The sequence below is a fragment of the Podarcis raffonei genome, chromosome 8, assembly GCF_027172205.1.
Source record: "Podarcis raffonei isolate rPodRaf1 chromosome 8, rPodRaf1.pri, whole genome shotgun sequence".
Taxonomy (NCBI): domain Eukaryota; kingdom Metazoa; phylum Chordata; class Lepidosauria; order Squamata; family Lacertidae; genus Podarcis; species Podarcis raffonei.
Window position 1 is genome coordinate 38,624,906 of NC_070609.1, and position 26,349 is coordinate 38,651,254.

The 26,349-nt window shown below is 47.9% G+C and overlaps 2 protein-coding genes across 2 annotated transcripts in view; both read left to right on the top strand.

Moving 5' to 3' along the window:
* The window catches only part of HYDIN (HYDIN axonemal central pair apparatus protein), a 138,761-nt gene extending 136,162 nt beyond the window's left edge, over positions 1 to 2,599 (top strand). Inside the window, exon 86 of the mRNA XM_053399391.1 lies at positions 1,322 to 2,599. Within this exon, the coding sequence (XP_053255366.1) occupies positions 1,322 to 1,810 (489 nt within the window). The 3' untranslated portion in view covers positions 1,811 to 2,599. The remainder of the gene's footprint in view (positions 1 to 1,321) is intronic.
* Positions 2,600 to 3,888: 1,289 nt separating this feature from the next.
* VAC14 (VAC14 component of PIKFYVE complex) overlaps positions 3,889 to 26,349 on the top strand; it is a 70,444-nt gene continuing 47,983 nt past the window's right edge. The window contains exons 1-12 of the mRNA XM_053399392.1: positions 3,889 to 3,992; positions 4,688 to 4,838; positions 5,911 to 6,078; positions 6,603 to 6,665; positions 8,666 to 8,773; positions 10,363 to 10,472; positions 10,969 to 11,075; positions 11,321 to 11,455; positions 12,483 to 12,641; positions 13,365 to 13,425; positions 16,958 to 17,102; positions 18,708 to 18,773. Coding sequence (XP_053255367.1) covers positions 3,889 to 3,992; positions 4,688 to 4,838; positions 5,911 to 6,078; positions 6,603 to 6,665; positions 8,666 to 8,773; positions 10,363 to 10,472; positions 10,969 to 11,075; positions 11,321 to 11,455; positions 12,483 to 12,641; positions 13,365 to 13,425; positions 16,958 to 17,102; positions 18,708 to 18,773 — 1,377 coding nt within the window. The remainder of the gene's footprint in view (positions 3,993 to 4,687; positions 4,839 to 5,910; positions 6,079 to 6,602; positions 6,666 to 8,665; positions 8,774 to 10,362; positions 10,473 to 10,968; positions 11,076 to 11,320; positions 11,456 to 12,482; positions 12,642 to 13,364; positions 13,426 to 16,957; positions 17,103 to 18,707; positions 18,774 to 26,349) is intronic.

Genomic DNA, 26,349 nt, shown 5'->3' on the forward strand with positions numbered 1-26,349 from the left:
CCTTTGTGGCATTGTAGCTCTTGCTACAGGCCCTGCAGAAGCAAAGTGCTTCCTCTCACCCCATCTTGACCACAGTGCCAACAAGCTTCTCTTCCCAACTAGCTGGAAAGCATGTGAACATCCCTCTGGAGCTGCTTTCTGCTGAGTCAGTCCTGTTAACATCTGCTTTTGCAGGCAGAGAAAGGTATTTCCCAGCCTGGGACTGAAGCAGGGACCATGTGCTTACTTTATGATGTTTATACTCTGCCTTCCTCCAAGCAGCTCAAGGTAGAATACACGGTTCTTTCCCATCCCATCACAACAATCCTACTTGTGAGAGGTAGCGACAGTAGCTGAGTGGGGATTCCCACGTCTCTTTGACTCTTTGCAAAGCATTTGCTCTGCTGTCCTGAGCTGTGACCCTCCTGTTACGTGTGCCACCCACTCCCAGCAGACAATGGCAGGGATGGGGAAGGGCTGTTAAATTTATCTGGACTTTGGCTATGATGCAGCTGAAATCTGTGCTAGCTGGTTGTGGGTCCCTCTCTCTGCTCAATAGGTTTAACCCAGGCTGACCTGAGCAGTCAAATGGTTGTTTATGTGTGTGACTGGGGTGAGGTGAGGAGTTCTCCACGAGGAAACGTTGACTTTTCTTTGCAGAAGATGCAAGGAGTTCTATGAGTCTCCCCTTTGCTGCCAGGCAAATGAAAATTGCAGAGGAAGTGGAAAAAGTTTGAGGCAGCACGAAGGCAAGGGTGGATGTGACAATGCAGTGCAGTGCAAATTTGCAACTGAGAAAGCAAGAGGCCTCCTCACTCCATTTGAACATACCTTTTGGGTTCTGACAAATATCACATCCTCCAGGATATTGTAAATAAAAATAGCTGCTGCCAGGCTCCAGATTGTTTCCTTCTGTGCCCAAGTTGGGATTCTTCTCACAAGGAAGGATTCTGGGTAAAAGGAGATCTGCCTTACGATGCCTGTGTGAGAGGCTGCCAGGGTGAAATGCCCCCGCCTCTATGCCTCTCTCCCCTCTCCAGTGAGACTCCTTGTTTTCAGAACAAACCAGTACAATGGGTTGTGCTCTTCTGTCTGGGGTTGGTGGCTGATTACTTCATTGCTCCAAAGGACAAAGGCATTGCAGGAGGAGTTTTGCCAGGGAGAGGAAGCAGTAACTGAGCCTGAGCACCACAATAATGCAGCCCAGTTTGTTTGTTCTGTTTTACTGGAGTTTGTTCTGACCCTCTGGACAAAATGTGAGTCAGTAAGAAATGTTACGTTTGTCTGCTCTGTGGTACAACTGCAGCCACCAAACCAACAAGACTGTGATTTCTCTTTCCAGCTTGACTGCCCTGACTTCCACGTGGACAAAGTCATCAATGCACCTGCAGGATCTCTAGGAGGCACTGAAGTCAGCGTGGAAGTAATCTTTGAGCCTTGCCAGTTGGGTGAATGCAAGGGAACACTTGTCCTTTCCTCAACCATAGGAGGCGACTATGTCATCCCTCTCAGTGGCACATCAATCCCTCCTAAACCACAGGGGCCTATTCAGATCAGGGCTGGCACCAGCACAGCCATTCCCTTTAAGAATGTCTTCCTGCATCCCATGGCTTTCTCCTACATTGTGGAGAATTCTGCCTTCACTGTGAAGGCCACTGAGACTATTAAGGCTAAGAAATCAGCTACCATCCTAGTTTCCTTTGAAGGGAACCCAAGTGGCACCAAAGCCGCTGTCACCAGCAAGCTGGTTGTCTCTTGTCCTCGTGCAGCTGGGCTGGGCTCAGGAGTTTCCTGGGTTTATTATCTAAAGGGTATCACGCCTGAGAAATGAAACTGTGGAGAGCCACTGTGTTGTCTTGTTTCATTTAAGCATTGCCATAAGGAGGGAGAGAGAGCTAGACAGTCAGCGCATGTCTTGCTTTTTGGTATTTGAGCCCCTGTGTCAAGCATCTTCCTTGCTTTTCTTAGGAGAAGGGAAAGTTGGCAATGCCTCTGTACCTTTTGGAAGGAGAGGGGAGGAAAGCCCTCTGTGATTGTCCTTGCGGCAGGCACGGAGGACAGCAGGGTGTGTTACACAGGGCTTCCACATGCAAGATTTCTGTCAGAACAAACCAAGTGTCTCCTTGTGTAAGGAGGGCAGCACACACCATACCAGGAATGTCCTTCTTCCCTTAATATTCCTCCAGTGTTCAATCTGCTGAATAAGTTAATGCAGCAGCATAAAACATCACCTGGAAATGTGCAAAATGAGCTTCCGCCTTATATTCATGATAAGAGTGTCTTGTTACATAAGATTTTATTTTGGAATAAAGGTTATTAAACAAAACAAGAAACTGCTTGAAAGTTTGTCAGGACAAGGCTGCGGGTAGGATTCTGGGATCTGGTTGGGAGAGAGCCAGACCAAAAGCTTAATGTCTGCTCAGGTTGCCTGGAAACAGATGATTTGGATGGCAATAATCAGCTATCAGTTCCCTCCATGGTAGAAAGTGGGAGAGGCAGAACCACCATGACCTGTGACATCAGGGTTGTGCATAATGTCGCATACCTGTCTGTAGACTCAGCTGTGCAAATGTGCAGGTTAGGCTGAGAGGGACAGCTGGCATCCTGAGAATCTGTTTCTGGAACTTCTGGCTGCAGAGAAATATATAAGGGCATGGGCAAAATATCCAGTGAAATATTTGACTCAAGAGGGGATAACAGGACTTCTCTTGGTGATAGTGATGGAGACCAGGGCCTCCTTGCTTATGACCCAGATGCTTTCCAACAAGGTGCTATTTGCCAGCATGCCTCTCTTCAGAACTGCCCTCCCCCAGTGTTGGCTCTGACAACATACTAGGGCCAACTAGAGAAAAGTGAGCCATTTCCACAAGTGGCTGATTCCTAATTAAGCAGCACAATCTCTGCCACTGCTCACAGTTGTCCTAGTGTCAGGCTTTCATTTAAATAAACAGGTAGAGGGGGTTGTGCTGCCAGTCTTTCAAATGAAACTTGGGGACGTGGGGGATAAGTATGGTTTTGACTGTTTCTCACTCAACATGCCATCATTTAAGTTCCTTCAAATTGAAATGCTTTAAGCAGACTAATGTCAGCACTTTCCAGAAGTTGTTGGGACTCCCAAGTCTCCTCAGCTGGATGGCTGCAGGTTCGCCACCCGTCCAGGTTACAGCAATGCTCTGCAACAGAGGGTTGGGACAGCGGCATTATTTGCCGGAATTTTAAAGGGGTCCCCAAATGTCTGTTTGGACGAAAGGTGGGATTCGAGTGTCAAACTGTTGAAGGCAATTACTTTATACAGTAGAGTGAGGAAAATGCTGGGTCTGCGAGACCCGCTGACATGAATGAAGGCGACTAACGTAAGCCATCCGTATCAGTGGGTCTATGAGCAGCACTGAGTTGGAGGCAGCCCAGAAAGGCAGGAAAGTGATTTATACCAGGTCAGGCCACCTGCGGGAGCTGCTGGCCCTTGGAACCGGGCGATCCCGCTCCACCGCCTGAGGGGCGTCTGCCGATCCGGATGAGGCGTCGCTCGAAGGCGCAGGGCGAGAAGCCCCACCAAGCCTCCCCGACCTTCAAGGTGGACTGCGCCGCCCTGACTGCATCTTGATCGCTGGCGACGCGCGGGAGCCAGTTCGAGGACCGCATGAACGAAGAAAAGCGGCTCGGGGGAATTTGTCACGTGAGACCGCCGGGAAGGGGGGGGGCAGCAGGAAGCACCTGATATCTCACGTGACTGGACCAAGATGGCCGCCGCCTGGTAGCCGGAGAGAGAGGAGGGAAGCGCCTCCTCCGCTACAGCAGCGCCAGTGCCTCCTCCCCGCCCACCTGCTCCTGCGCTCGGGAGCCGCTCGTTCCTTTCTCCCCTCCTTCCTTCCTTCCTTGAAGCCGGGGCAAGGCGGGACGACCGGCGCGATGAACCCGGAGAAGGACTTCTCTCCGCTGACGCCGAGCATCGTGCGGGCCTTGAACGACAAACTCTACGAGAAGCGGAAGGTGGCGGCGCTGGAAATCGAGAAGTAAGCGAGGGGAACGGGCTGCCTTCCATTCACGCTCTTGGGCCGCTGAGGGGGCCCTTCTCGCACCGCAATGGCAGCAGCAGCCGCATTAGTAGTGCCCGGCAGGGTCTTTCCCCGCCCTGCCTTGAGGTGCCATTGGCGGGGCTTCAGCCTCTGAGCCAAAGCCCTTTCCTCAGCGCCCGCCTCCCCTTGCTGAAGGGCTGGCCCGTTGGCTGCTCCTGCTCATCCTGTCACGGAAGGGCCTCTTCTTTCTCTTGGAGCAGGCCTGAGCGGGGGCGGGAGTGCTGGTTTAGAGCGGGATCTACAAACAGCAGCTCTGAGGAAGTTGCGTCTCTTCTCTCCTGTATTTCTCCGCTCTCACCACATACCAGGCATAGAGATAAAGCCCTGAAATAGGTGACACAGAGGCAGGCTGCTGTTCGTATGGTGGAGGGGTCTTATCCAGCCACAGAGAAGACCAAGCTTTTCTCCCTGCACACACCTTGCAAAACTACTTGTCAGCTTGAGTGGGCAAAACTGGGCAAGGTGGACCAGTTTTCTGGCTCCATTTCATTTGTTCATAGATGATTCATTTGTGGGCATACAGGGTTACTAATGGCCAGCTAAATTAAAAGAAATATATTTCTCATGTTAAACTGGAGCCAGACATGGACCTGGTGAGACAGGATACAGCCTTCTTATTCTCCTGTTTTTAGGCTCGTGCGTGAATTTGTGGCTCAGAACAGCACAGCTCAGATCAAGCATGTGATTCAGATTCTTTCTCAGGAGTTTGCACTTTCCCAGCACCCACATAGTCGAAAAGGGGGGCTTATTGGCCTGGCAGCCTGCTCCATTGCTCTTGGGAAGGTAGGTGGTATTGCTGTTTCTTTGACCCCATAGGAGGACATGAGCCCTTGTCCTCTGTTAGAAGAGAGAGAGGTTGTCTGTTCTAACCTCACATTTGTTCCAGAGGAGGAAGACATTCTGTGATGGGTGACTTTGGAAATCTAAAAAATGGATTCCAAATTAGTTACAAAATTATTTATCACAATCTCCAAAAATAAGCTTTATGAATAATTAAGCTCTAATGCTGATTTAGTGCAATGTTAAGAAATATCTCCTAGTAACATCTTCATATGTAGGGAAGCATTTAGTCAAGCTGTGTGCTGCTTCCAGCTGCCTTTGACCAATTTCCTGCCATTTTCCCTGGCAAAATTTGGGCTTATTCACACATTATTTGGCTAATAAGGAACTCCAAGTTTTGAGCCACCTTTTGTTTATTTTGGCATTGTCGGAAGGGAACAGGTTCCCTTCCCTCCCATCAGCGGCCAGAAAAGGCAAGGGAGATGGGACTTCTTGTTAGCAGAGTGACAGCTCTTCCTACATTCCTGAAAAGAGGCTGAATTCTGGCCCATCTCCTCTCACTATTTAAAATGGACTTTCTTGCCTTTGCTGCATAGTAAGGAGCTTTTGCTCTAGGTTTGGGGTGCCCATATTTTTTGGCTTTGAGGACACATTTGGAAACTTAAGAAACTCTTGTGGGACCAACAGATGTTCATTTCACAGAAGAACCCCCCCCCCGGCCCCCAATCCACATCTCAAAGACCAACACCAACCCAAAACAGGCAAAAAACAAAACAAAACAGGAAACACCCCCCACAACAACTCGCTCAGATCTCATTTTTTAAAAATGGACAAGGGATGGAGACTTTAGCACCTGTGTGCCTGAGGAATCTATGTTGCCCACAAGCATGATGTTGGTGACTCCAGCTGTAGTCAGTGCCTGGGCATTCTGTTCTTAGCCAGGTTTGCTGGCCCTATTCTAAGCCCCCACCCCAGTGCACTTGCAAGAAAGCAGGGGCTCCACTCTGGTGTAGCCACTGCTTAAGTCCATGGCTCCGCGCCCCCCCCCCCCTTATCCTTGTGTTTTGATTTGCAGGACTCTGGTCTGTACTTGAAGGAGCTCATTGAGCCTGTGCTGACATGCTTCAATGATGCTGACAGCCGCTTGCGGTACTACGCCTGTGAGGCCCTATACAACATCGTGAAGGTGGCCAGAGGCTCTGTCCTCCCCCACTTCAAAGTGCTGTTTGATGGCTTGAGCAAGGTAATGGGTTTTCTTGACAGGCCAAGAATGTCTCACACATGTAAGGTCTCTGATGTCCTGTATATTCCTGCTCTGGGGCTCTTTGGAGGTGTGGGTGCTGATTCTAGACAACTGGGGCTGAGAGATGGCACTGAGGATTTCCATAAGCATCCCCTAGAGGAAAATGTTCCTCCTACATTGATGCCTTCACTCCAGTTCATCCCCCTAATACTAACATGGCTGCAGAAGAGCTCTGGGAACCTGGCAGAGAGTCTGGTCCAGGGGTCCATGAATGTGCTTTCCAGATCGCTCATGGCAACCATAGCTCGGATGGTGGTGTGCACCTGTGGGTGGGGCTTGCCTCTGGCTTTGCACACTTTCTGGGCATTTCTGGAGCTCAGTTTATTGTCAGACAGGAGGTGGTGTCCCTGTCCGATTGCTGGGAGTCAATAGCCAACAGAAAATAGTTGTCTCTTGGTCAAGTCACTACTAGTGTCTTATGCACATGGCTCAGCCACACCACATACTCTCTCTGTTTTTCCTAGCTTGCTGCAGATCCAGACCCAAATGTCAAAAGTGGATCTGAACTCCTGGACCGGCTTCTGAAGGTACAGTTCTTCCTGCTGACAGCAGCTCATGATGTGCCAGGGATAGGTTACAGATGGAGGGATGCATATTTCCTGCATTAGTCTTGGGGTGTTGAATAAGGCAAAGAACCTAGGAATTTGCTTGGCTGATTTCAGGTATCAAATTGTGGTATTTGTGATCTCATGTAGAATCCACTATCCTGGTTTTCAAGTTTTAAATATAGAAAGGTGCTAAAAAAGTGAGAATGTTCTTCTGGGTGTGATACAAGTGATGAGTAATATGAAAGGTAATTTTGCAGAAAGTGGTGAGTTTGGGTGTCTGCCAGAGTCCCAGGCCAGGAGAGAGACCATGTTCTCAGCAGCCCTGCCATTCATGCTTTATATGAGGCACCTGAGAAGGCTGGAGACTGTGTTGGAACTAAGTAGCACTGGAATGTGGACCCAACTCCCACAAACAAACGCTTCTGTTAATTTTTCTAAGGGAATCAGAAATTTATGGGAGTTTGAAAGATGGGAAACTGAAACCAGGTTCATAAAGCCAACTGAGCATGCATAATGCACCTCTGGCTGGATGCTCTAGCTACTGGCACTGGATCCTAGATTGCTAAGAAACAAGCCATCTTGTTCTAGAGGCAAGGCAGATGCTGCTGACCAGCCTTCTTCTTTAGAGATCAAAGGTCACCTTCCTTGTTCCCACTGTCCTCTGAGATTGGTTGTTCCCTGAAGAGCAAGCAGAATTACACAAAAGCGAGCTTCCTCTTCCAGAAGAAACAGAGTATCTGAGTTCCCTAGGAAAGGGGAAGAAAAAGCTATACAGTAAAACCTCTGAAGCAGCTTTGGCCTTTGCCTGGGCATCTGGCTGAGCCACCAGAGGACTTCTCAAGCACTCCAGAGAACAAAGAGCAGATATTTAAAATGGTGTGAGGCTTTGGTCATCTAGGACAAGGGAAACAAACAGGGTTTTAAAAAAATAAAAGATTGTGAAGATTTGGTTCTTCACAACCTCTATAGAAAACGGACAGGGTGTGATTGTTCTCTGAAAGAAGGCATAGAGTCCAAAAAACTAGAAAATGAAAGAGGAACCAGCTCTTCCACAGAATCCCTGTTGGTCATAATACCAAACATGAAAACTAATTTAGCACGGAGGGCATTGCCCTCATGACCAGAACTCTGAGGATCAACTGGAAGTGGAGAAAAGTGGGGGGAAAGTGTTGTATGATTTCAACCACATTCACATCAACAGAGTAAAAACATATTTGGAACACAGTAAATTACCTGAAGTTCTAGGTTTACGGAGCCGCTGTGCCTTAGAAGGGTTCTGGTCATGGAGCCTCCGAGAGTGCAGCAACCAGGAACTTAATGCTGGTTTTAATAATTAACCCCCAGGACCTGTGCCCCTGATACAAGTGTTGTTGACTGATCAAGAACACAACGTTACCAAGTGTGTTTGTGTGCATATGGATTCCTCTTTTGAAACCAGATGGGACTATGTTTAATTTAGTTGGCGATGTTTCACTTTTGTATACATATGGTCGCTGGAGATTTGCCAACTAAGTTAACTGTAGTTGCATTTGGTTTCAAAAATGGATTTTTTTCAATAAGAAGGAAATTAGTTCAAAAGGAAAATTAAGGACATTAAATCTCTGCAGAATGCTTGGATATGGGGGATGTTCAGGGATCATCCTCTTACAAATGCTGAGGTCATATATTCACACTGGAATATAAAGGCAAGTGTTGGCTATCATGGTGTGTTCAGCAAGCATATGAAGCAGATTGTAGGACAGCATCAGCCAGAACCCACATCTCTGTTAGGAAAAGACTGGACAGCAGCCCTTAAAACACCACAATGTTGTCCGGAACATCTGGAAGACTCCTGGCTGGTGAAGGCTGAGCTTATGCATGGCTGGAAGGGTCTCTTTCCTTTCTAGAGTGGTAGAGGTCCTGGACTTTATGTAGGGTTCAAGCAGTGATGGGAAGGGAGTCAAGGCTCATTCTCATGCTCATTGGCTCTGACTTTCTAGGACATTGTGACCGAGAGCAACAACTTTGATCTGGTGAGCTTCATTCCACTGCTGCGTGAGAGAATCTATTCCAACAACCAGTATGCTCGACAGTTTATCATTTCCTGGGTAAGTGTTTTTGGTCTGATGCTGGGATTTGTTTCTCTGGCATTTCAAGTGAGCAGTGTGTTTTATAACTGTCAGCTCAGTGTTTTCTGATACTTTGGAATGGATGGTGGTATAAACAGCAGCATGGGGGTGCTTATTACCTGCTTGGGAAGCAGCTGGAGCTGCTTGATGCTTGTTGCTCTTGATGGTTCTTTTAGAAACTGCTGGTAACAGGTGATGCATAGTTCCTTTGTGGAAAGGCCTTTCTTGTTTCTCCTTGGCATTGTTTGCAGTTTGTCACCAGTAGCTGCTGACTTCCTGATACCTTCTTTCCAAGCCCTGTTGCAGGTTTAGCAGAAGGGAGTCCCTTGCTCTGACCACCTGCATGAAAAGGGCCTTTGAGAGACTTTCTACAGGTGTGGAATTCCTTACCAGTGAAGACTTGCTGGTGCTGAAGGCACCAGCTCTCTTCTATGTGAGGTGCCTCTTAGTGGCCTAAAATGACCTTTCAGAGTGGGAAAGGCTGATTTCCACCTTGTCAGTCTCAAATACTTTGGGGAGCATATTTTAACCTTGAGCTGGCTAAAAATTTAAATGATTAGTGAGGCAAATCTTCCATGTATCTCAAAGACTTTTTGGGTCTTGTTTCTTTTGAGTGAATGTACATAACGGGGAGATCTGCTATTAAACAAATCAAGCTTAAGCTGCAGTGCCCTTACTCCTGGAGGGGCCACAAAAGTGAATTTAGTCCACACTGCTTAAAATGTTTAGTTCTAGCAATAAGGTAAGGTAAAGGGCCACTGGACAGTTAAGTCCAGTCAAAGGCAACTATGGGGTGCAGCACTCATTTCACTTTTCAGGCCAAGGGAGCCAGCATTTGTCCACAGACAGCTTACTGGGTCATGTGGCCAGCATGACTAAACCGCTTCTGGCACAACAGAATACTGTGATGAAAGCCAGAGCTCATAGAAATGCCATTTACCTTCCCACCGCAGCGGTACCTATTTATCTACTTGCACTGATGTGCTTCAAACTGCTAGGTTGGCAGAAGCTGGGACAAAGCAACAGGAGTTCACCCTGTTGCGCTGATTCAAACCACCGACCACAGCACCACCCGCATCCCTAGCTCCTAGTAGACCCAATTTGAGTTGAGCTTTATTGTATATATTTCAACAATCCCGAGAGTCAGTAGCACAGATGTGAATGTGTGGGGATCTGTCATGGGAACAACCCCATTGAAGAAGATAACAGTGGCTACCTAGACCTTGTTTCTGGTTGCAAGGAGCTCCCATGACAGTTCAATCTTCAGGGCCCCCAAAATGTAGGTCTGCCACTGGCACATAATCTAATTTTCCAGAACACCCTATCTCCTTTAGAAACTCACTTGCTAAAGGCCAGACTGGGCTGGCTGAAGGTTGCCCCTGAAATGATGTTACCCCCACTCTCTGTCCCCTTCCTCCTCTCCCATTATGCAAGCTGCTCTAGGACCCAAAAAGCACCACTTGACATCTTGTGGCAAATCCGGTCTGGGTCTAAAGAGACACATGCTACTACTTGCCACTGCGCTTCTGTATCATCTTCCTTTTGTTTGTCTTTTCCCCTTGAGTTAGATCTTGGTTCTGGAGTCAGTTCCAGATATCAACCTTCTGGATTACCTGCCAGAGATTCTAGATGGCCTCTTCCAGATCCTGGGTGATAACAGCAAGGAGATACGTAAAATGTGAGTGCAGAGCTGGATCTGGGGATAACTGCTTGGCTGTTGATATGCAGGCTTTGCCCCCCTGTTTCCAGGGCAGTGCTCCATAAGTTGCATCACCATTTCTTTCAGCTTCAACCCAGTTGACACTCTTAAACAGGAAGCAGCAGCTTTGGGTGTGAAGAGGGGGCTGTTGCCTTGTGTGTCCTGCTCAAGAGCTTCCCACAGGGACATCTTCTCGGCCACTTGAAGAATAGGATGCTGGATGAGATGGGCCCATCTTGGTGTGATCCAGCTTCAGGGCTCTGTGTTCAAGTGTCTTGGTAGAAACCAAAGTTTCTAGGCTGGAACCTGTGCTGGATGCCCAACAAGCAGACTCTGTCTGTGTGTCCTCTGTCTGTGTGAGGAGAATGAGTGAACAGAAAGGGGCCTCTGCTTCCCTTTCCACCCTTTCATGTTATTTCCCCTATAGCAGAAGACCTATCTCTGAACCCCCTGCTTTCCCCCCCCTTGCACACAGGTGTGAAGTAGCCCTTGGTGAATTTCTGAAAGAGATCAAGAAGAACCCTTCCAGTGTCAAGTTTGCTGAGATGGCCAACATCTTGGTGATTCACTGCCAGGCTTCTGGTAAGTTATTTGTATTTCCAGCCCACCCTTCACCGTATAATCCTCACGTGTGTTCCAGAACCATCACAACTGAAACAAGTATTATTAAAATGAAACCACAAGACAAAGCATAGGAGCAGAACAGAAGCAGCACTGTTCAGCAGTGATGGAGGGAAGGCTTCCTGGGGAAAGAGAGGCACCTCACCCACCCCTTTCCAGGCATCCTGCTAAACCACCTTTTTGTTTCCTGATCACTTTGACTGCAGATGACCTAATCCAGTTGACTGCCATGTGCTGGATGCGCGAATTCATCCAGCTGGCTGGCCGGGTGATGCTGCCATATTCCTCAGGAATCCTGACAGCTGTCCTGCCGTGCCTGTCCTATGACGACCGGAAGAAGAGTATCCTTGCAGCAGAGGCTGTTGCCTCCCTCCTCCTCCTCCTCCTCCTCCTCTTCCTCCTCCTCCTCCTCCCATCCCTTCCTTCACAAATGTCCGTCAGCATCTGGCAGAAAGGAGGGAGGAGGGTCAGGCTAAGTCAACAGCCCTGGTTTATGCCATTAGAGGATTTTGCTGCTGCTGCTTCCTTGTGAGCCTGTGGATCATGAAAAGGACTGGGGGCAGCCCCATAAGCAGCTCTGCTTTCTGTGCTTTCCTTGACATCAGAGCAGCCCCACAGTTGCTTTTCCTGGGATGCTTAAGCAAAGGACTGGCTTCAGTAGGAGAGCCATTTTCATGTGGACACCTCTTTTGTGGGTATCTTTACTGAAAGATGTAGCATCGCTTGGGCTGGGCCATGAGAAGGAATCAAGCATACTTCAGTATTCCTTTTGGCCCATGAGTTGAGAATCTTTCCTATTTTTCTGATAGAGGGCTTGTGCTGTATTGTTCTCTAAACATTTGCCAAATCTGATATCTGATGCAACCTTTGCCAGCCTAAAAATTAAAAGGTTTTGTCTTGAAAACCAATCAACCTGAAGCCAGTTTTCCAGCACTTAAAGGCTATGGAACTCACTCCGACTAGAAATAGTGATAGCCACCAACTTGGATGGCTTTAAAAGAAGACCAGACAAATTCATGGAGTAGGCTATCAGTGCCTACAAGCCATGATGACTATGTTCTTCCTCCACTGCCAGGGCCAGTGTGCCTGTGAATACAAGCTGCTAGGAATCTCAAGTAGGGAAAGATGCTCTTGTGCTCAGGTCCTGCTTGTGGGGTTCCCAGTGAGGCATCTTATTGGCCCCTTTTGGCTTGGTCCAGCACCCCCTCCCCCTCCCTCTCCCCTGTCTGTGATTCTAGTGCCTATGGACCCCTGTGAAAGATCTTGAGGCTAGACTCTTGCCATAGGGCCTGTTCTGTATGAGCCTACTACAATGGTGATTGGGAACATGACTTGGGAATGAATGTTCCTTACATCCCTGGGGTGCAGGCATCAAAGAGGTGGCCAATGTGTGCAACCAGAGCCTCATGAAGCTGGTTATTCCGGAAGATGATGAGGTTGATGAGACCAAACAGCCCACAACAGCCCCCCAGATAATGGAGGGTGATCAGGATGAATCTCTGTCCAAGCAGGAGGTGACCTCCGGCGGTAAGTCCTTCCCCCCCCCCCAAAGCAAACTGTCTTTCTGTCTGGCTTTTTGTGCAGATACTTATCCCTGCTCTCATGACCTGGACTTTGGTATATTGCAATATGTTTTCTGTTGGGCTGGAGAGAAGGGGTTACCTGAGAAAAGTACAAGGCTAGGGGAGCGGCAGGATAATGTGCTAAACAAGTGGAGATAGGACAGTACAAGTTTCTCACCATGGAAAGACTGGGAAAAGATGAGGCAATCAAGACATTGTGTTCCAAGGCTACCCAATCACTCCATAGTGGGGAAATTGTATCTCCAGTCACTTAGCCTGTCTTATATTGGCTGGGTTTTAAAAGGTGGTGTTCTCAAGTAGTTCTGTGTGTAAGAAAAGGGTGGAGGATGGTGTCCTCGAGAGAGAAGCAAACAACAACTGTTGATCAGGTTCCCGGTGAGGGGAGGCTCAGTTGGAAATGAAGCCAGGTCTTCAACAGAGGCATTTTGGCAGTGGCTCAGAGTGTCAGCTGCACCATGGACCTCAGCAACGAGGCTGCTTGGTTTTCAGCATCCTGAATGTTATCTACAGACCTGACCACCTCACCGTCTTGATGCTTTCAGAACATTCTTACCTGGGGCCACATCACTATTTTGTTTGGGGAGCAGTCCTTGCAAGTGCCAGCCCTTTGTGTTCCTCTGACAGTGTTGTGCCATGTCAAAGCTAACTGACACCTGTCTCTCTGCAGGCTGCCTGGATGCCTCAGGCGATTCCAATTTCAGCAACACCAGTGTCTTTATACCAGCCAGGTAAAAAACAACTGCCTCTTGTTAATGAAACGGGGGGATCCTCTGTAGCATCTTACAGATGGGGAGATTCTGCTGTGCATTCCTATGCTTGGATCTTGCGCTGGACTGGATAGTGCCATTGAGTTGCTGCAAACCATGGTTTACAGAGGGCTTTGGTGGCAGAGGATGCTGCTTAGAAGGAATTCAGAGCAGCTGGTGAACTATGAGGCACCTCTCGATGTGAGGTTCTTTCCTGCTAGTAACTGGGGGGGGGCATTCAGATGAAGCGAGCATATTTCTGCATGCATTCCCCCCACAATGAGGTGATGTGGGTCAAAGCAGACCTGTGCTTGGGATAGTAAACTTCCTCCTTCTAACCCACAAACTGTAGCTTACAAACCCAAACGCTGTTTAGACTTGAATTCTGTAAATAGCTATGAAACTTGCTTTTGGCTGTCTCTAGGGGCAGCATTTGAGTTTGTGCAAAACATCTGATTTCAAATGGCAGCAGAAGCTGGTGAGTGGCAGGTGTTCTGCCTTTGGGCATTCAGCAGTTTCGCAGGTTTCCTTCCGGGCATTTGGGATGGGCATTGTCCAGTGGGCAGAAAGAGCAAAGCAGCTGAATCCTGTGAGATAAAAACTTTGCTGAAGCAGAGGAGGTGATAATTGAGTGGCATTTGCTCAGACAGTTAGCTTGCCTTCACCCCATAAAATGAACAGGCCATGACAGTCTGTTTGTGTATTTAAAGGAAGCATGGAACCTGAGTGTGGCCCTCTCAGCAGCCTTGGGTTTCTTGTATACCTGGAAGCTTGCATATCTGTAAGGTTGCTGGGGCTGATGGGCGTTGTTGTCCAAAACACATGGAGGGCACCAGGTTGGCAAAGGCTGTACTGCAGCATGCATAATTCTGCAGCTCCTCAAGTCTCCCTTCTCCTCCCCTAGTCATCTTAGTTTTGCAGTTTGCCTTGCAGGGAAAGTTCTCAACCCAACCTCCCCCCACCACATACTTTTAGTCACTCCTTTTCCAGCTCTCAGGTGCCCTTTTTTAGATGAGGCAACAACCAGAACTGTATGTATTCATTTTTAAAGAAATGTTATGTTACAATAAAACAGCCTAGACCAGGAGATGGCAGAGCAGCACAAAGGCCAAGCCTTGGGAATGGAACTCATGGTTGGAATGCCTGGGAGAGTAAAACTTTTCTTTGCTCGGTGCTGACAGGGTATTGAGCGTAGGTGCCAGGGCAAGGCATTGGCACTGTGACGGACCTTTCTCCTGGTGGTTGCTTGCTGCTTTGGGGGAATGGGGGCACTCACAATTCCTCCCTGAGGGTGACCTTGGGGCACAAGTAGGCTTTTGTGGGGAAAGTGATCCATACACAACGTTCTGTTGGTGCATTGTATTCCATGTACAGGCTTATACGAAGTAATTATAGATTTGACTTTTAACAATAACAGCACCATAATTTTAATTGCAGTAGTAACAAATGATAGTTGATCAATATGCTGAGAATGGTCAGGAGGAAGGAAAAATTCTTGGAGAAGGAGCAATGAAAACTAGGAGTCAAAAGTGGATGTGGTGATTTGGAGGCCAGCAGTCAACACAGTTAGCTGTGGACTCACAGATAAGGGGCTGCATAACAGCTGGAGAAAGAGAAGTGCCTTAGAGCACTGGAGGCCTGATGCTGGATCTAACCACCCAGGCCACCTCTTTCCTACAGTGGCCCATCAGACACCTCAGTGAGGACTCCACAAGCAGTGGCAGCTGCTGCTGCTGCTTCTTCTTCTTCTTCTTCTTCTTCTTCTTCTTCTTCTTCTTCTTCTTCTTTTTCTTCTTCTTCCTTGGCGATCACTCATAGCCAAGTAAAATTGTCTTCCATAAACACGGTTTTAACAATAAGTCCATAAGTGACTGTGGAGGCAAATTCTGGATCCACACGTCCTTCCCCAGTGGGGACATAGGTTTCTGGGCGGGAGTTGATCATGGTGATGGTTTGCCAAGTGTGCCTTCCTCTTAGCATGTTTCTCCCTTTCATCCTGAGTTTGAGTGTCTTCAAAGCCCATGACACCTTTGGTAAAGGCTGTTCTCCAATTGGAGCACTCGCAGGCAAGTGTTTCCCACAAGCAGGACATGGGAGGCCACATCTCCCTCCTGTCCCTTTTGTTGCCCAGTGACTGGCACTTGGAAGCATCTTCCACCTCTCATCCTGGAGGCTTTGTGACCAGGAAATGAGGCGAGCTCAAGAGCTGCTTTTCTGCAGTGCTGTTGCAGGGCAGTGGGTCCCATGCAGCCCCCAGTAAAATTAAGGTGCAGAGTCAGCAGTACCTGGTGGGCTTGCTCCCTGTGTCTTCTGGAATATTGAAATGAGATTGCATAATATCCCCTGTGACTTTTTAAAAATATTTTTAAAATTATTTTATAGATGTAATATAAACCTGCTTTTTTCTCTGTTCCATGCATGCCTCCTAATGCCTCTTAAAAGGGGCAGCATGCATTCCTTCCAGCCATTCTCTGTATGGAACTGAATTGGTTGCTAACTGTGAGGCTGCCAATTTTCTTCCCTTCCTTCCAAATCTGCTTGGAAGGGAGACGTGATCTGCCCTTGGGAGTAGCAGGAGCCTTTGTACTTCCTTGGAATTGGAGTAATATATTGACATCCCACTGTTCTTCCGTTGTGGAGCTCAAGACTATGCACATGGCGCTTCCAAGTGGTCTGCACATCCGTGCACTGACAAGACGCAGACCTGTGTGGCTTTTGCAATGTGGCTACATCACGTGCCCCCGGGACCAAATCAATAAGCACAAGCTATTATTAGTAACAAAACAAATCACAGAAGGGGGTTTGCAGCATGCAGGGCAACACCAGGAGCAGGGAGGAAATAAGTTACATCCTCTTGGTTATGTGTGCATCTTTCATAATGGGATGGAATGTCAATATGTTGCTTTCCTTCTTCCGAAAGCCAAAGAGAATAATTTTTTTCAGCAACATGCAGCCACACAGATCCATGAGATGGTACTCAGTCAACAGCAGTTGCTTTAGTTGCCACAGATTTTTAAGGGTTTGTTCTTAAGCATACAAAATGGAATGGTGGAAGCAAAATGGAAAAAAGTATTCAATCTACAGACAAAGGATGGGAGCAGTTGCTGGAAAATAGCTGCCAGCATTACTGGAATAGAGAATGACTTTGCTTTCATTCAGCTGGCAGCTTAAGAAAGCAAGCAAAGGAGCAATATTTTAGTGATTTATGGGAGATAAACTTTGTCTCTTTGCAAGGTGAAAGCTGTATATATGGGAAGTGTTTGTTGAGGTAAAATGATGAACCAAGGAGCCTGTTGCATTGTGATTTTCTGTGTGCTGTTTTTATATGGACTCAATATAGGCAGCTAAGTATTGAGAAGAAGTCATTCAGCAAATGCCATTGACAATAGGGAAACCAAATGGTACAAGTTGCCCTGAGGTTATTTATGTTGAAGGGCAGTATAGGAATTCATTGAGTGAATGAATGAAACCATGTTCCTGCCTGATCTTAACTTCTGTCTCCTTTTACCTTTAGCACTGAGAGAATCCAGGTGACCCTGAACCTCGATGGAATTGTCCAAGTATTGGACTGTCACCTTCACGATTCAACCATTGGGATGATGACACGGATAGCAGTCCTGAAGTGGCTGTATCACTTGTACATCAAGACGCCTCGCAAGGCAAGTCTGCTCATTGATCAGATCAGGCCTGCAGCATGGCCATTGGCCCACATTAGAGTTTCTTTTCCTCCTGACGCTTCCTTGAAGAGCAGCTAAGATGCTATTCTTAAAGCTTTGGAAAGCAAACTTGCCTCTTAAGAATATAGTGGTACCTTGGTTCTCAAACTGAATCTGTTCCAGAAGTCTGTTCCAAAACCAAAGCGTTCCAAAACCGAGGCATGCTTTCCCATAGAAAGTAATGCAAAATGGATTAATCTGTTCCAGACTTTTAAAAACAACCCCTAAAACAGTAATTTAACATGAATTTTTTTATCTAATGAGACCATTGATCCTTAAGATGAAAGCAATAATCAATGTACTGTACAATAAAATAAAATAAATAAGACAGTATTGTAGATGATAAAAATTAAAATAATTTTTTTTCGTACCTGCACTGATGATAGTCATTGTTTGGATGGGGGCTTTTATCCATTTCTGCAGTCATACAATCAATCCATCTTAAAACGAAGAACAAGCCACAGTCACAAAAACGAAAAAGCCACACAAACAACAACGCAAAAAATAGCAAAAACAAAAGCACCAAATATAAGCTCCAAATATCACCTCGGAACACTGCAATCTGAAATGGAAGGCTTTGATTACAATGGGGGGGGTGTGCAAATTAGCAGTGAAAATGGAAGCTCAGGACCACATTTGGCTACTAAAGCAAAGTTCGCAAACCGGAACACTGACTTCTGGGTTTGCAGCGTTCAAGTTCCAAGTTGTTTGGGGACTAAGTTGTTCGAAAACTGAGGTACCACTGTACAGCATTGCACTCAGGATACATGTGCTTTTTCAGCCCAGAAGGAACTAATTTTTTTTATTAAGTGAGGCACAGTTGTTGAGTCAGAGAAATTTGGGAGCTTGAAACATTCAATTGCAGAAGTTTTCTTCCTTTTCTCCTCCAGGTTTTCTGCCCCCCCCCCCCGCTTTTTGGTGCTGATTGGCTTGGTAATAAAGCTGCTTGTAATGGATGGAAGCCTAAATTGTTTCTTGCTTTACATAGAGTCTGCTGAAAGTGCTACGGTTATGAGTGCTCTGGCTCAGTTTGCATGTAATGCTAAGCCAAGCCATGCTTCAGTGTGAACACACAGGCTTCCCGAGAGGAGATCACAGCTGCTTTTCTCTCCCTCCAGTGCTGCTGCGCTGCGCTGCCCTGACCTAAGCTGTGGTTTGGCATGGAAAGTGCTCTGAACCTGGGACCTGTCTCACTGCAGACAAACCATGAGCTGTAAATCAAGAAAAGCCTTGGCTGCATGGTTTGTCTCCTCTCTGCGTGTTCATGTTAAAACACAGTTTGGCTGAGTGTTACGTGCAATCTAGTTCAATATATCAAAAAGCAATAGAATACTTTTCAAAGGAAGAAGCCCTCCCTCTAGTTGATGACTCGGGCCTCAGCTGCAGAGTTTGTTTGGTAAGCTTGCGGGGAAGGAGGGCATCTTTCCAGCACAAGGACTGGGATGCTCTTAAACCTGGAGGCAGCCTTTGCTGTTGTGGTGGCAGCCTCTGGCAGAGCACCAGACACAGTGACTTCTGTGACTGTTTTGGACTTCTTTTGCCTTTCAGATGTTCCGGCATACAGACAGCCTGTTTCCCATCTTGTTAAAGACATTATCTGATGAGTCTGACGAGGTGAGCATAAATCCTGCACTGGAAACATTTACCTCCATTTATTTTATTTGTGTTTTTAAAAACAACAACAACAACAACTTGTGTACTGAGAGAGTAAAAGTGGCTAGTAGGTTACTCAGACGACAGGTGAAAAGTTCATCAAATTCATTGTCTCCTGAGCACTGATGCTCTTGGGCAGCTCTATTTAGCGGGTTAGGTTGTAAACAGAGTGAAGCACTGTCAAACCACCCACATGTTAAGAGGTGATTGAAAGAAGTGGCTTTCATAGTTTCCCTTCCTCAGCCACATATTCTCAGCGTGGAACTTCAGATGGTGCTTCCCTTGGAGGCCATGGCAGTCTGAGCTGTTGAATAATGGAAGCAATTGTACTAGTCGCATTTGCCTGGAAGCTGAGAGGCTGCTGTCTCTGGTGAAGCTTCTAATTTGATTTTGCCTCATGACTCGGAGGGGATGGTTCTCAGGAATGTCCTCCTGCGATCTCCTAGAATAAAAATCCATGGCAAGTTCAGCTTCACTTTCACAAGAAGGGAGCTGCCTGCTGAAGTATTCCCACTTGGTGGATCTTGCGCCAGGATGAGACCCTTTCTATCATCTGGCTTTGACTTCTCTGCTACTTTCTTTGTTGCAAAGAGGCTGAGATATTGTTGGGATACTGAAGATATATGAAGCTGGATACACTTCGCAGCAGAGGCCCTGCACACAGGTCCTTAGTAAGCGATCATTGTGGTCCAGGGCATCCTTTGTTAGAAGTTAGTGCCATGTGTCCTTGTCCACAATTTGGGAAGTACATGCATCTTGGAGTCACATACCATGATGCAAATTACACTGAAAGGAATGAGCAACTAGATAGCAGATCAAAGTTTGGAAATACGCTGTTTATTACAAATAGAGGCCATGGCTATTTACATAGTATTTGGTCTGGACTGGCAGCCTGGAAGTTAAATCTAGGACACAGTACAGATGTGAGGGATCTAATAGCAAACATAGACAGTAAAGATTTGCTGGAGCCAGGTAGACAGGTGTGGAGTTGAATTGCATTGGAGGGGAAAGAAGGATGCAAACACACATCTCTGCAAAGCAGCATCAGTACCTGTGTGAGAGAAAAACTCAGATATAACCTATTCCCAGATGGGGAGTGATTCTTCTTCGGCTGGGTGGGTGGATTGCAGTTAATCAGGAGTTTGTCTTGGCACTTGGACCCCTGGAGTTACTTAAGCTGCCTGAACCTCTGCCTCTTCATTGATAATATGTATTGCTGCCAGCAAACAACCAGAGAAAAGGTAGTATGGGAGAGTGGTGGTAGGCTGAGCCCCTGAAGGTTTTCTTGAGCTCTGTATTGCATCTGTATCACTGTGAAAGGTGTCTGTGTGTTTTGTGCCTCTCCTAGAGCCCTCCCTAAGCAGATTTAAAAAGACAGGAGGGAGGAAAGGCAAGTAGAAAGGGGGACCATGCTAACAAGGATTGGAACAACTGAGGTTGCCCAAAAGCCAGCCTTGATCAGACAAAGATGGAATGGGCTTGAATTGAATTGAATGGGCTTGAATAGACCACTAATATTTAGAAGCAGGTGTTTTTTTCCCCTGGCTACTCCAGGAAGGGTTTCCCCCTGCAACAAAGGGGAGCTGGAGTACTAGTTGGATCTGAGCTTTCCCACTGGGCGTATTGAGAGCCAAAATGCATGATGCGCAAGAAGGGGTTCCAGCTGCATACTGGAGGTATGGAGGTACATGCACAGAGGATCCTAACTTTGATGGATGCTAATGGGTGTTTGGGTACCTAGGATGTGTTTGTCAGGGGGTTGCAGTGTCTTGGGCATGAGGTGTTCTCCAGTAGGGCTCTGAGTAAGCCAGATCAAGATGTACCTTGGGTGCATTGATCAGATTAGAGGTTGGGCAGAAAAAAAGGCCTTTACCATTTCCCAGGGTCTGCACTACGATGCTTGACTGGCAAGAGTCCCACATGTCAATTGATTGATTGATTGATTGATGCAAGGGCACACTGTGTCTTACTTGCCCAGCAAGCCAGAGATTTCAGAGTCAAGATGCCTGGGAGCATTCTTGAGACCACTGTGCGGCTGAGCTCCTTCCCCACAATGTGGGATCCCATGGGAACAGCCAGCCCATAGCCCTGGTGCCACTGGGTGAGTGGAAGGAAGGAAGGAAGGAAGGAAGGAAGGAAGGAAGGAGAGGTGCTTGGGGGGGGGGTGCTCACTGAGACATTTGGCAGGGAAGAGTCTGGCATTTGCTCAGAGTACTGAGACATCCATGTGGTTGTCCTGAAACTATTTCGGGTGGTGGGGAGACAAATTGCAAATGCTTCTGAAGACCTTCACGCTCTCACCCACTTTCCTGTGTACCCCTCTGCCGCAGGGCTTTCCTGAGGGAGGGGCTTTCCTGCACTCCCCTTCCTCGCTCCGTTATCGCCCAGAGCTGCAAGCCCTCTTGCCCCAGCCTTTCCTGCGGAATGGGCTTTTTCACACTGAGTCCCATGGGGCTTTTCTCCATGTGATGCAGATCCCAAGTACAATGAAGCTTAACAAAAGCTTGTGCCAAAGTGAATGGCTGCCTTTATCCGTTTATGCTTTTATTTGTGCTTGGTTGGATTTCGGCCCGCAGTTCCCCCGGTTTCCCAGCTCCCAGCTTGCCAAGGCTGAAATTTGGGACTTTGGTGTGTTACAAAGAACAAGGAGGGTGAGCTTGATGTGACCTCGGATGTGCTTCCTTCCCCTTGTTCTCGCTGTAGTCCTGGAGTCACCATTTCATTTGCAGGCCAGCGGATTTGCAGGCAAATGTGGCAGCCTCCAGGGACAATGTGGGTGTGGGAGAGCACTTTTAGGGACAGGGCAGCCCTGGGGTGAGGCAGGCAACTTATTCAGATGTGTGAGCTGGTGCCATGGGAGAGGCAAGCTCCTCTGACACCCCTCCTTTTAGTTTGTGTACACTCTAGACTCAGGGAAAACATTTGGGTAGTCAGAGGTTATGAATTGGACTTTAGAAAATATTGAATTAATAAAAGGTGCACGTTGGGTCATCAAAATTCCTAACTTCTCCTATGTGGTCTGAACTAGAGGGGACTAATCGGGAATATCTTGGGGTTATGGTGGATGGCTCATTGAGAATGGTGTTGGCGCTTCTGGGCGTATCCCATTTTGTTTCAGTGGGATAAATTTCCCAGTAGATTGTGGCTGCTAATGGTGGCTGCTGCTGCTGCTGCTTTGGGGCCTTGCTGGCATTTGTGTTGAGCCACAATAGCTTAAATAAAGTGTGGGGAGAAGGGGGGGGGACTTTCCTGCTTTCCTGCTTTCTGGCAATGTCAGCTCCAGAGTGAACAGAAGCAGGATGGGGACTGTGAAATTTTCTGGTTCAGAGACCAAGGGGCAAAGTTCACCATCCCTTTCCCCCACTGAAAAGGGGGCTAGTTAAGTTGTCACTGGACAGATTGATTGGTTTCTCTTGGAAATGGGGAAGAGGGATCAAGCTTAGTTTTCACATTGCACTCTTTTTTTGGGTGTCTGCCAAATAGGGGAGATCTTGTTCTTGACCGGGTATCTTCTTTCTCTTATGGTTGTACAAAAAGAAAATTAAGTAGAGGAGCCCTTTGAGGCGACAGAGAGAGAGAGCTTGCTGCCTGCCCTTGCAGAAGGGGAGTTGCATTCAGGGCCCAGGCCGCCTTCCTATGAGATGGACGGGGCCCCTTCAGCCCTCCCACCTCCCTGTGGGGCTGAGCTTGGGCTCCTTGATTGCCCTACAGCTGGGAGCATCAAGTGTTCTGTCAGGCACTGGCCACTAGGGGGCCTCAGAGTCTGCAGCAGCCTCTGCATTTTCTGTTGCCTGGTCCTCTGCTATTCAGAAACCTGTGCGGAAGAGTTTCTAGCAGCACGGTCCTATTTGCACTTGGCAGGTTGTGTTCCACTGATTCATCCATCAGCCCAGGGGCAGTTGATCTGAACATTAAGCTGGAGGACATTCCTCAGTCCGTGTTTGTCACCTAGATGCCCAGGTGACTTCTGTGGCCAGGATGGCCTCGCCACAATGGCCCATGCATTGCTAACCTCGGGACTTGATCGCTGTAACACACATTGTGAGGGGCTGCCTTGTAGCTGGTCTGGAAGCTGCAACTAGTGCAGAATAATAATAATAATTTTATTATTTCTACTCGCCCATCTGGCTGGGTTGCCCAGAATGAGGCGGCAAAGCTGCTCACAGGAGCAGATTTACTGGCAACATGTTACTCGGTGCTGAGAGAGCTGCACTGGCTGCCGATTCAGGGTTCTTGTGTTAGCTGCAAACAACCTGGACCAAAAGTAACTCAAGGACTTGCCTGGTCTATTGCTCTCCACCTCCACCACTGAGATCCTGTAATGGAGTGTTACTGGTGGGCTTGGCTGGCTTGTGGAACTCACTGCCAATAGAGGGCTCGGCGAAAACAATCCCTGCCCTCTTGTAGTCATCTTCTGAAAACTCTTATTTAGACAGGCTTTTGAAACTTGAATTCTTTTTTTCTGCTAGCCAGTATTTATTGATTCTGTTGTTGCTTCTGTTGATTTTATTGCCATGTTTTTATGTGCCTATAAATACTTAAATAAATAGACATGCTGATAGTTGGGGAACTGAGCCATGTGGCAGCGGATTGGGGCAACAGCAGCACCTATTCCTGTTCTTTCTGAAGGAGGATTTGGAGCTTTCCCCCCCCCTGGCTTTTCTGTGGTTGGGGCTAACTCACAAGTTGCATCATCAACCCCGCCTATCCCAAGTATAAGGAGGCCTCTATCCTTTGAGATACTGCTCTCTGTGGATGGTAGGAAGTGAGGGGGAAGCAGCATCAGCAGCTCCTTTTTCGTGAAGGGAAGATGCTTCTCAGTTGCTGTCGAATGTGTCACGTCTGCCTGAGCACTGGAGGTCTGCCAGAGGCCAGCTTCATTTCCTTTAGCTCCAGTTATCTTTGCCAGCTCTGCTCCCTTGACCGCGCTCCTCTTCAGAAGGGAGCAGAGAGGCAAGGGAAGCAAGGCAGAGAGCTCAGGGTGACTCCTTTGGTAACCAGAAACCTGCCCACCAGTGGTGGCGGTGGGACGAGTGGATGGGATGTGACAGCAGTGTCAGGCAGATGTTTCTGCTCAGGATGCTGACTTTTGGACTTGTATCTGTGTGTGTGTGTGTGTGAGAGAGAGAGAGAGAGAGAGAGAGAGCCCTTTGTTAGTGAGCAGCAGAGGATAGCTTTGCACAAAAGTAGGTTGCAAGAGGATGCAAGAGCACCAATGACTAGTGCTAAATAATTGTTGTGTGTGGATTCTGTGTGAAATGGTGTTCCTGGGATCTCAGAAGACCAATATCAAGCCCTGAGGTTCTCTTTTTGATGTTGTGGCAAAGTTATCTCCTGAATAATGGCATTCCCACTGCCCCTACATAAGCTATGTGCACGTACTGCAAAGCTGCCTTCATTTTATGGAAAGAGGTGACCCATTTACGCAGTGCTCGTAATGCACCTGTATTGTGTAGCTCTGATGCTAGGGGTGCGGAAGGACCAGAGCAGGCACAGGGTACTGAAGCCCTGGAGGCTACAGGAATTCTGCCTCAAAGCCCAGACCCAGCATTGCCCCCCTTTTGCAGCAGTGGGTATGAGAGGTTTTCAGGGAGTCGAATCCAACACGCAGCACCAGTTCCTGCACTGGTGATCCTGGGACAGATATGTCATTCCCCACAGACCACTTTCCAGCCATGGTGGCATTTTGTGTTCCCATCCTTAAAGAGGCAGCAGGATTCACTCCCAAGGTGCTGAGGCCTGGCACTCTTGAGTATTCGAGTCTTGGGAGGAGGAGGAGTGTGTGTTGTGTGCTTTCATGCACTGCCTCTTCAGCAAGACTGGGGCAGCTTGCACATGAGCCAGTGGAGCGAACATCAGATTGGTTCAACTGGAACATGAGGCACATTAACTTGACCTAGATCTGGTTAGCAGAGGAAGTCTCGTAGACATGCATTGGGGGAAGGCAGTAGCAGCAGCAGCAGCAGCAGCAGGATTTTCATTACTAGAAAACGCCTCCTTGAAATGCTTTTGCTCTCCACTCAGCAAAGCTAGTGTCATGTGGAAGGCTGAGCTGTGTTTTTTCCACTTTCCGTCACTCTCAGCCATTCCGCAGTGGTAGTAAACATATTAGATGCAAAATCCCAAAACCTCCTTGCAGTGCTGTTTCCTAATCGTTGTGGTTATGGACAGATACATGAAAACATGTCAAAAAAGCTCAGCTTTATGCTGTGATACACATGCATTCACTGTCATTCCCAATAAGGCTGTTCCTCCTTCCACCCTCCCCCTTTGGTGTGTCTCTGCTCTCATCTTTTCCATAAGGCACATCTGACCAGATCCAGCATCTGAGAAGAAATAAAAACAGATTTCCAGATTACATAGAACTTGGGCAAAAGCTGCAGCGACCTGTGCAAACCAGATTAATATTTACATGCTATTATTTTTCCCCACCTTCGGAGAATAGGAGCATCTCTCGCTGCCGGTTTTATCTAGGGCTTTTCTTTCTTTGAGCCTAAATCCTAAAAAAGTAATCTCACCTTCCCATTTTAAAAAATAATCTCTGCCAGCTGATCTGGTGGCTCTTAATGCTAGGGGTGGTGGTGGCTGTGCTTCTGGGCTGCACCCCTTCCCCCACCAGGAAGCCCCCCCTCCGCACGCTCTGCCTTGTCCATGGGGGAGGGGAAGGGCCTCTGTGGCCTCAGCCCTTTCATGTCCAATAATGGGAGCTTAAAGAGCTGCTGCCTCGGCTGCTTCTGCTTCTGCTGCTCTCAGATGATGGGACCCAGCTGATGCGCCTTTCTGGCACCTGGCCTGTTGCCGTGGCAACGTTAGGCATTTGTGTTCCTGCAGGATATTGCTTTTCTTACACCCTTCCAGTTTCATTCTTTCGCTCGCACAAAAGAGAGGGAGAGAGAGAGAGAGAAGCTGCCTGCTGGAGGCTTGCTTAGTGGAAAGATGCATTGCGCATGCAAAACACTCTCCCTTCCCCTCCTCGCCATCCTGGTTGAGCTTGGTAGGATGCACCATTTCAGTTCATTCAAAGGCAGCCTTGCATGTGGAAACCGCCAGGCTGAATAGGGTCCAGGGGGGTCCAGCTAACTTGACAAGGCAAGGCAGTGCACATCAAAAATGGATATGTGCAAACTCGTTTGCTCGTTCCTCTTCCAGGGCAGCGGTGGCCAAGATGTGGTGCTTTCCCCTGACAGCCTCCTGGTGCCGCAGCTGCTTGCTGCTCAATGCCATTCCCAGGTGGTTCCACATTGTCTATATAGGTTCAGCAGTAGGGTGTAATGGGACACTGGCCATTGCTGAGGAGAGGTAGCCGCGGGAGGCCTCTTGCCTTCATGTAGGTGCTGGGCCTTGGCCAGAGCAGATAACTTCATGCTGCTCCTGTGGAGCCTTCCTTCCTTGCTTGCAGAGAGTGCTCAAAGTTCATGATCGAGGCTACCATATACCAAACGCTCTTCCTCTTCCAAGGCCAGGCTGTGCGGTGGAATAACTGAGCCTCACTTGTCCCAACCCAGGGGAAGGATCAGGTGAGGAGAACCTGGGCAAG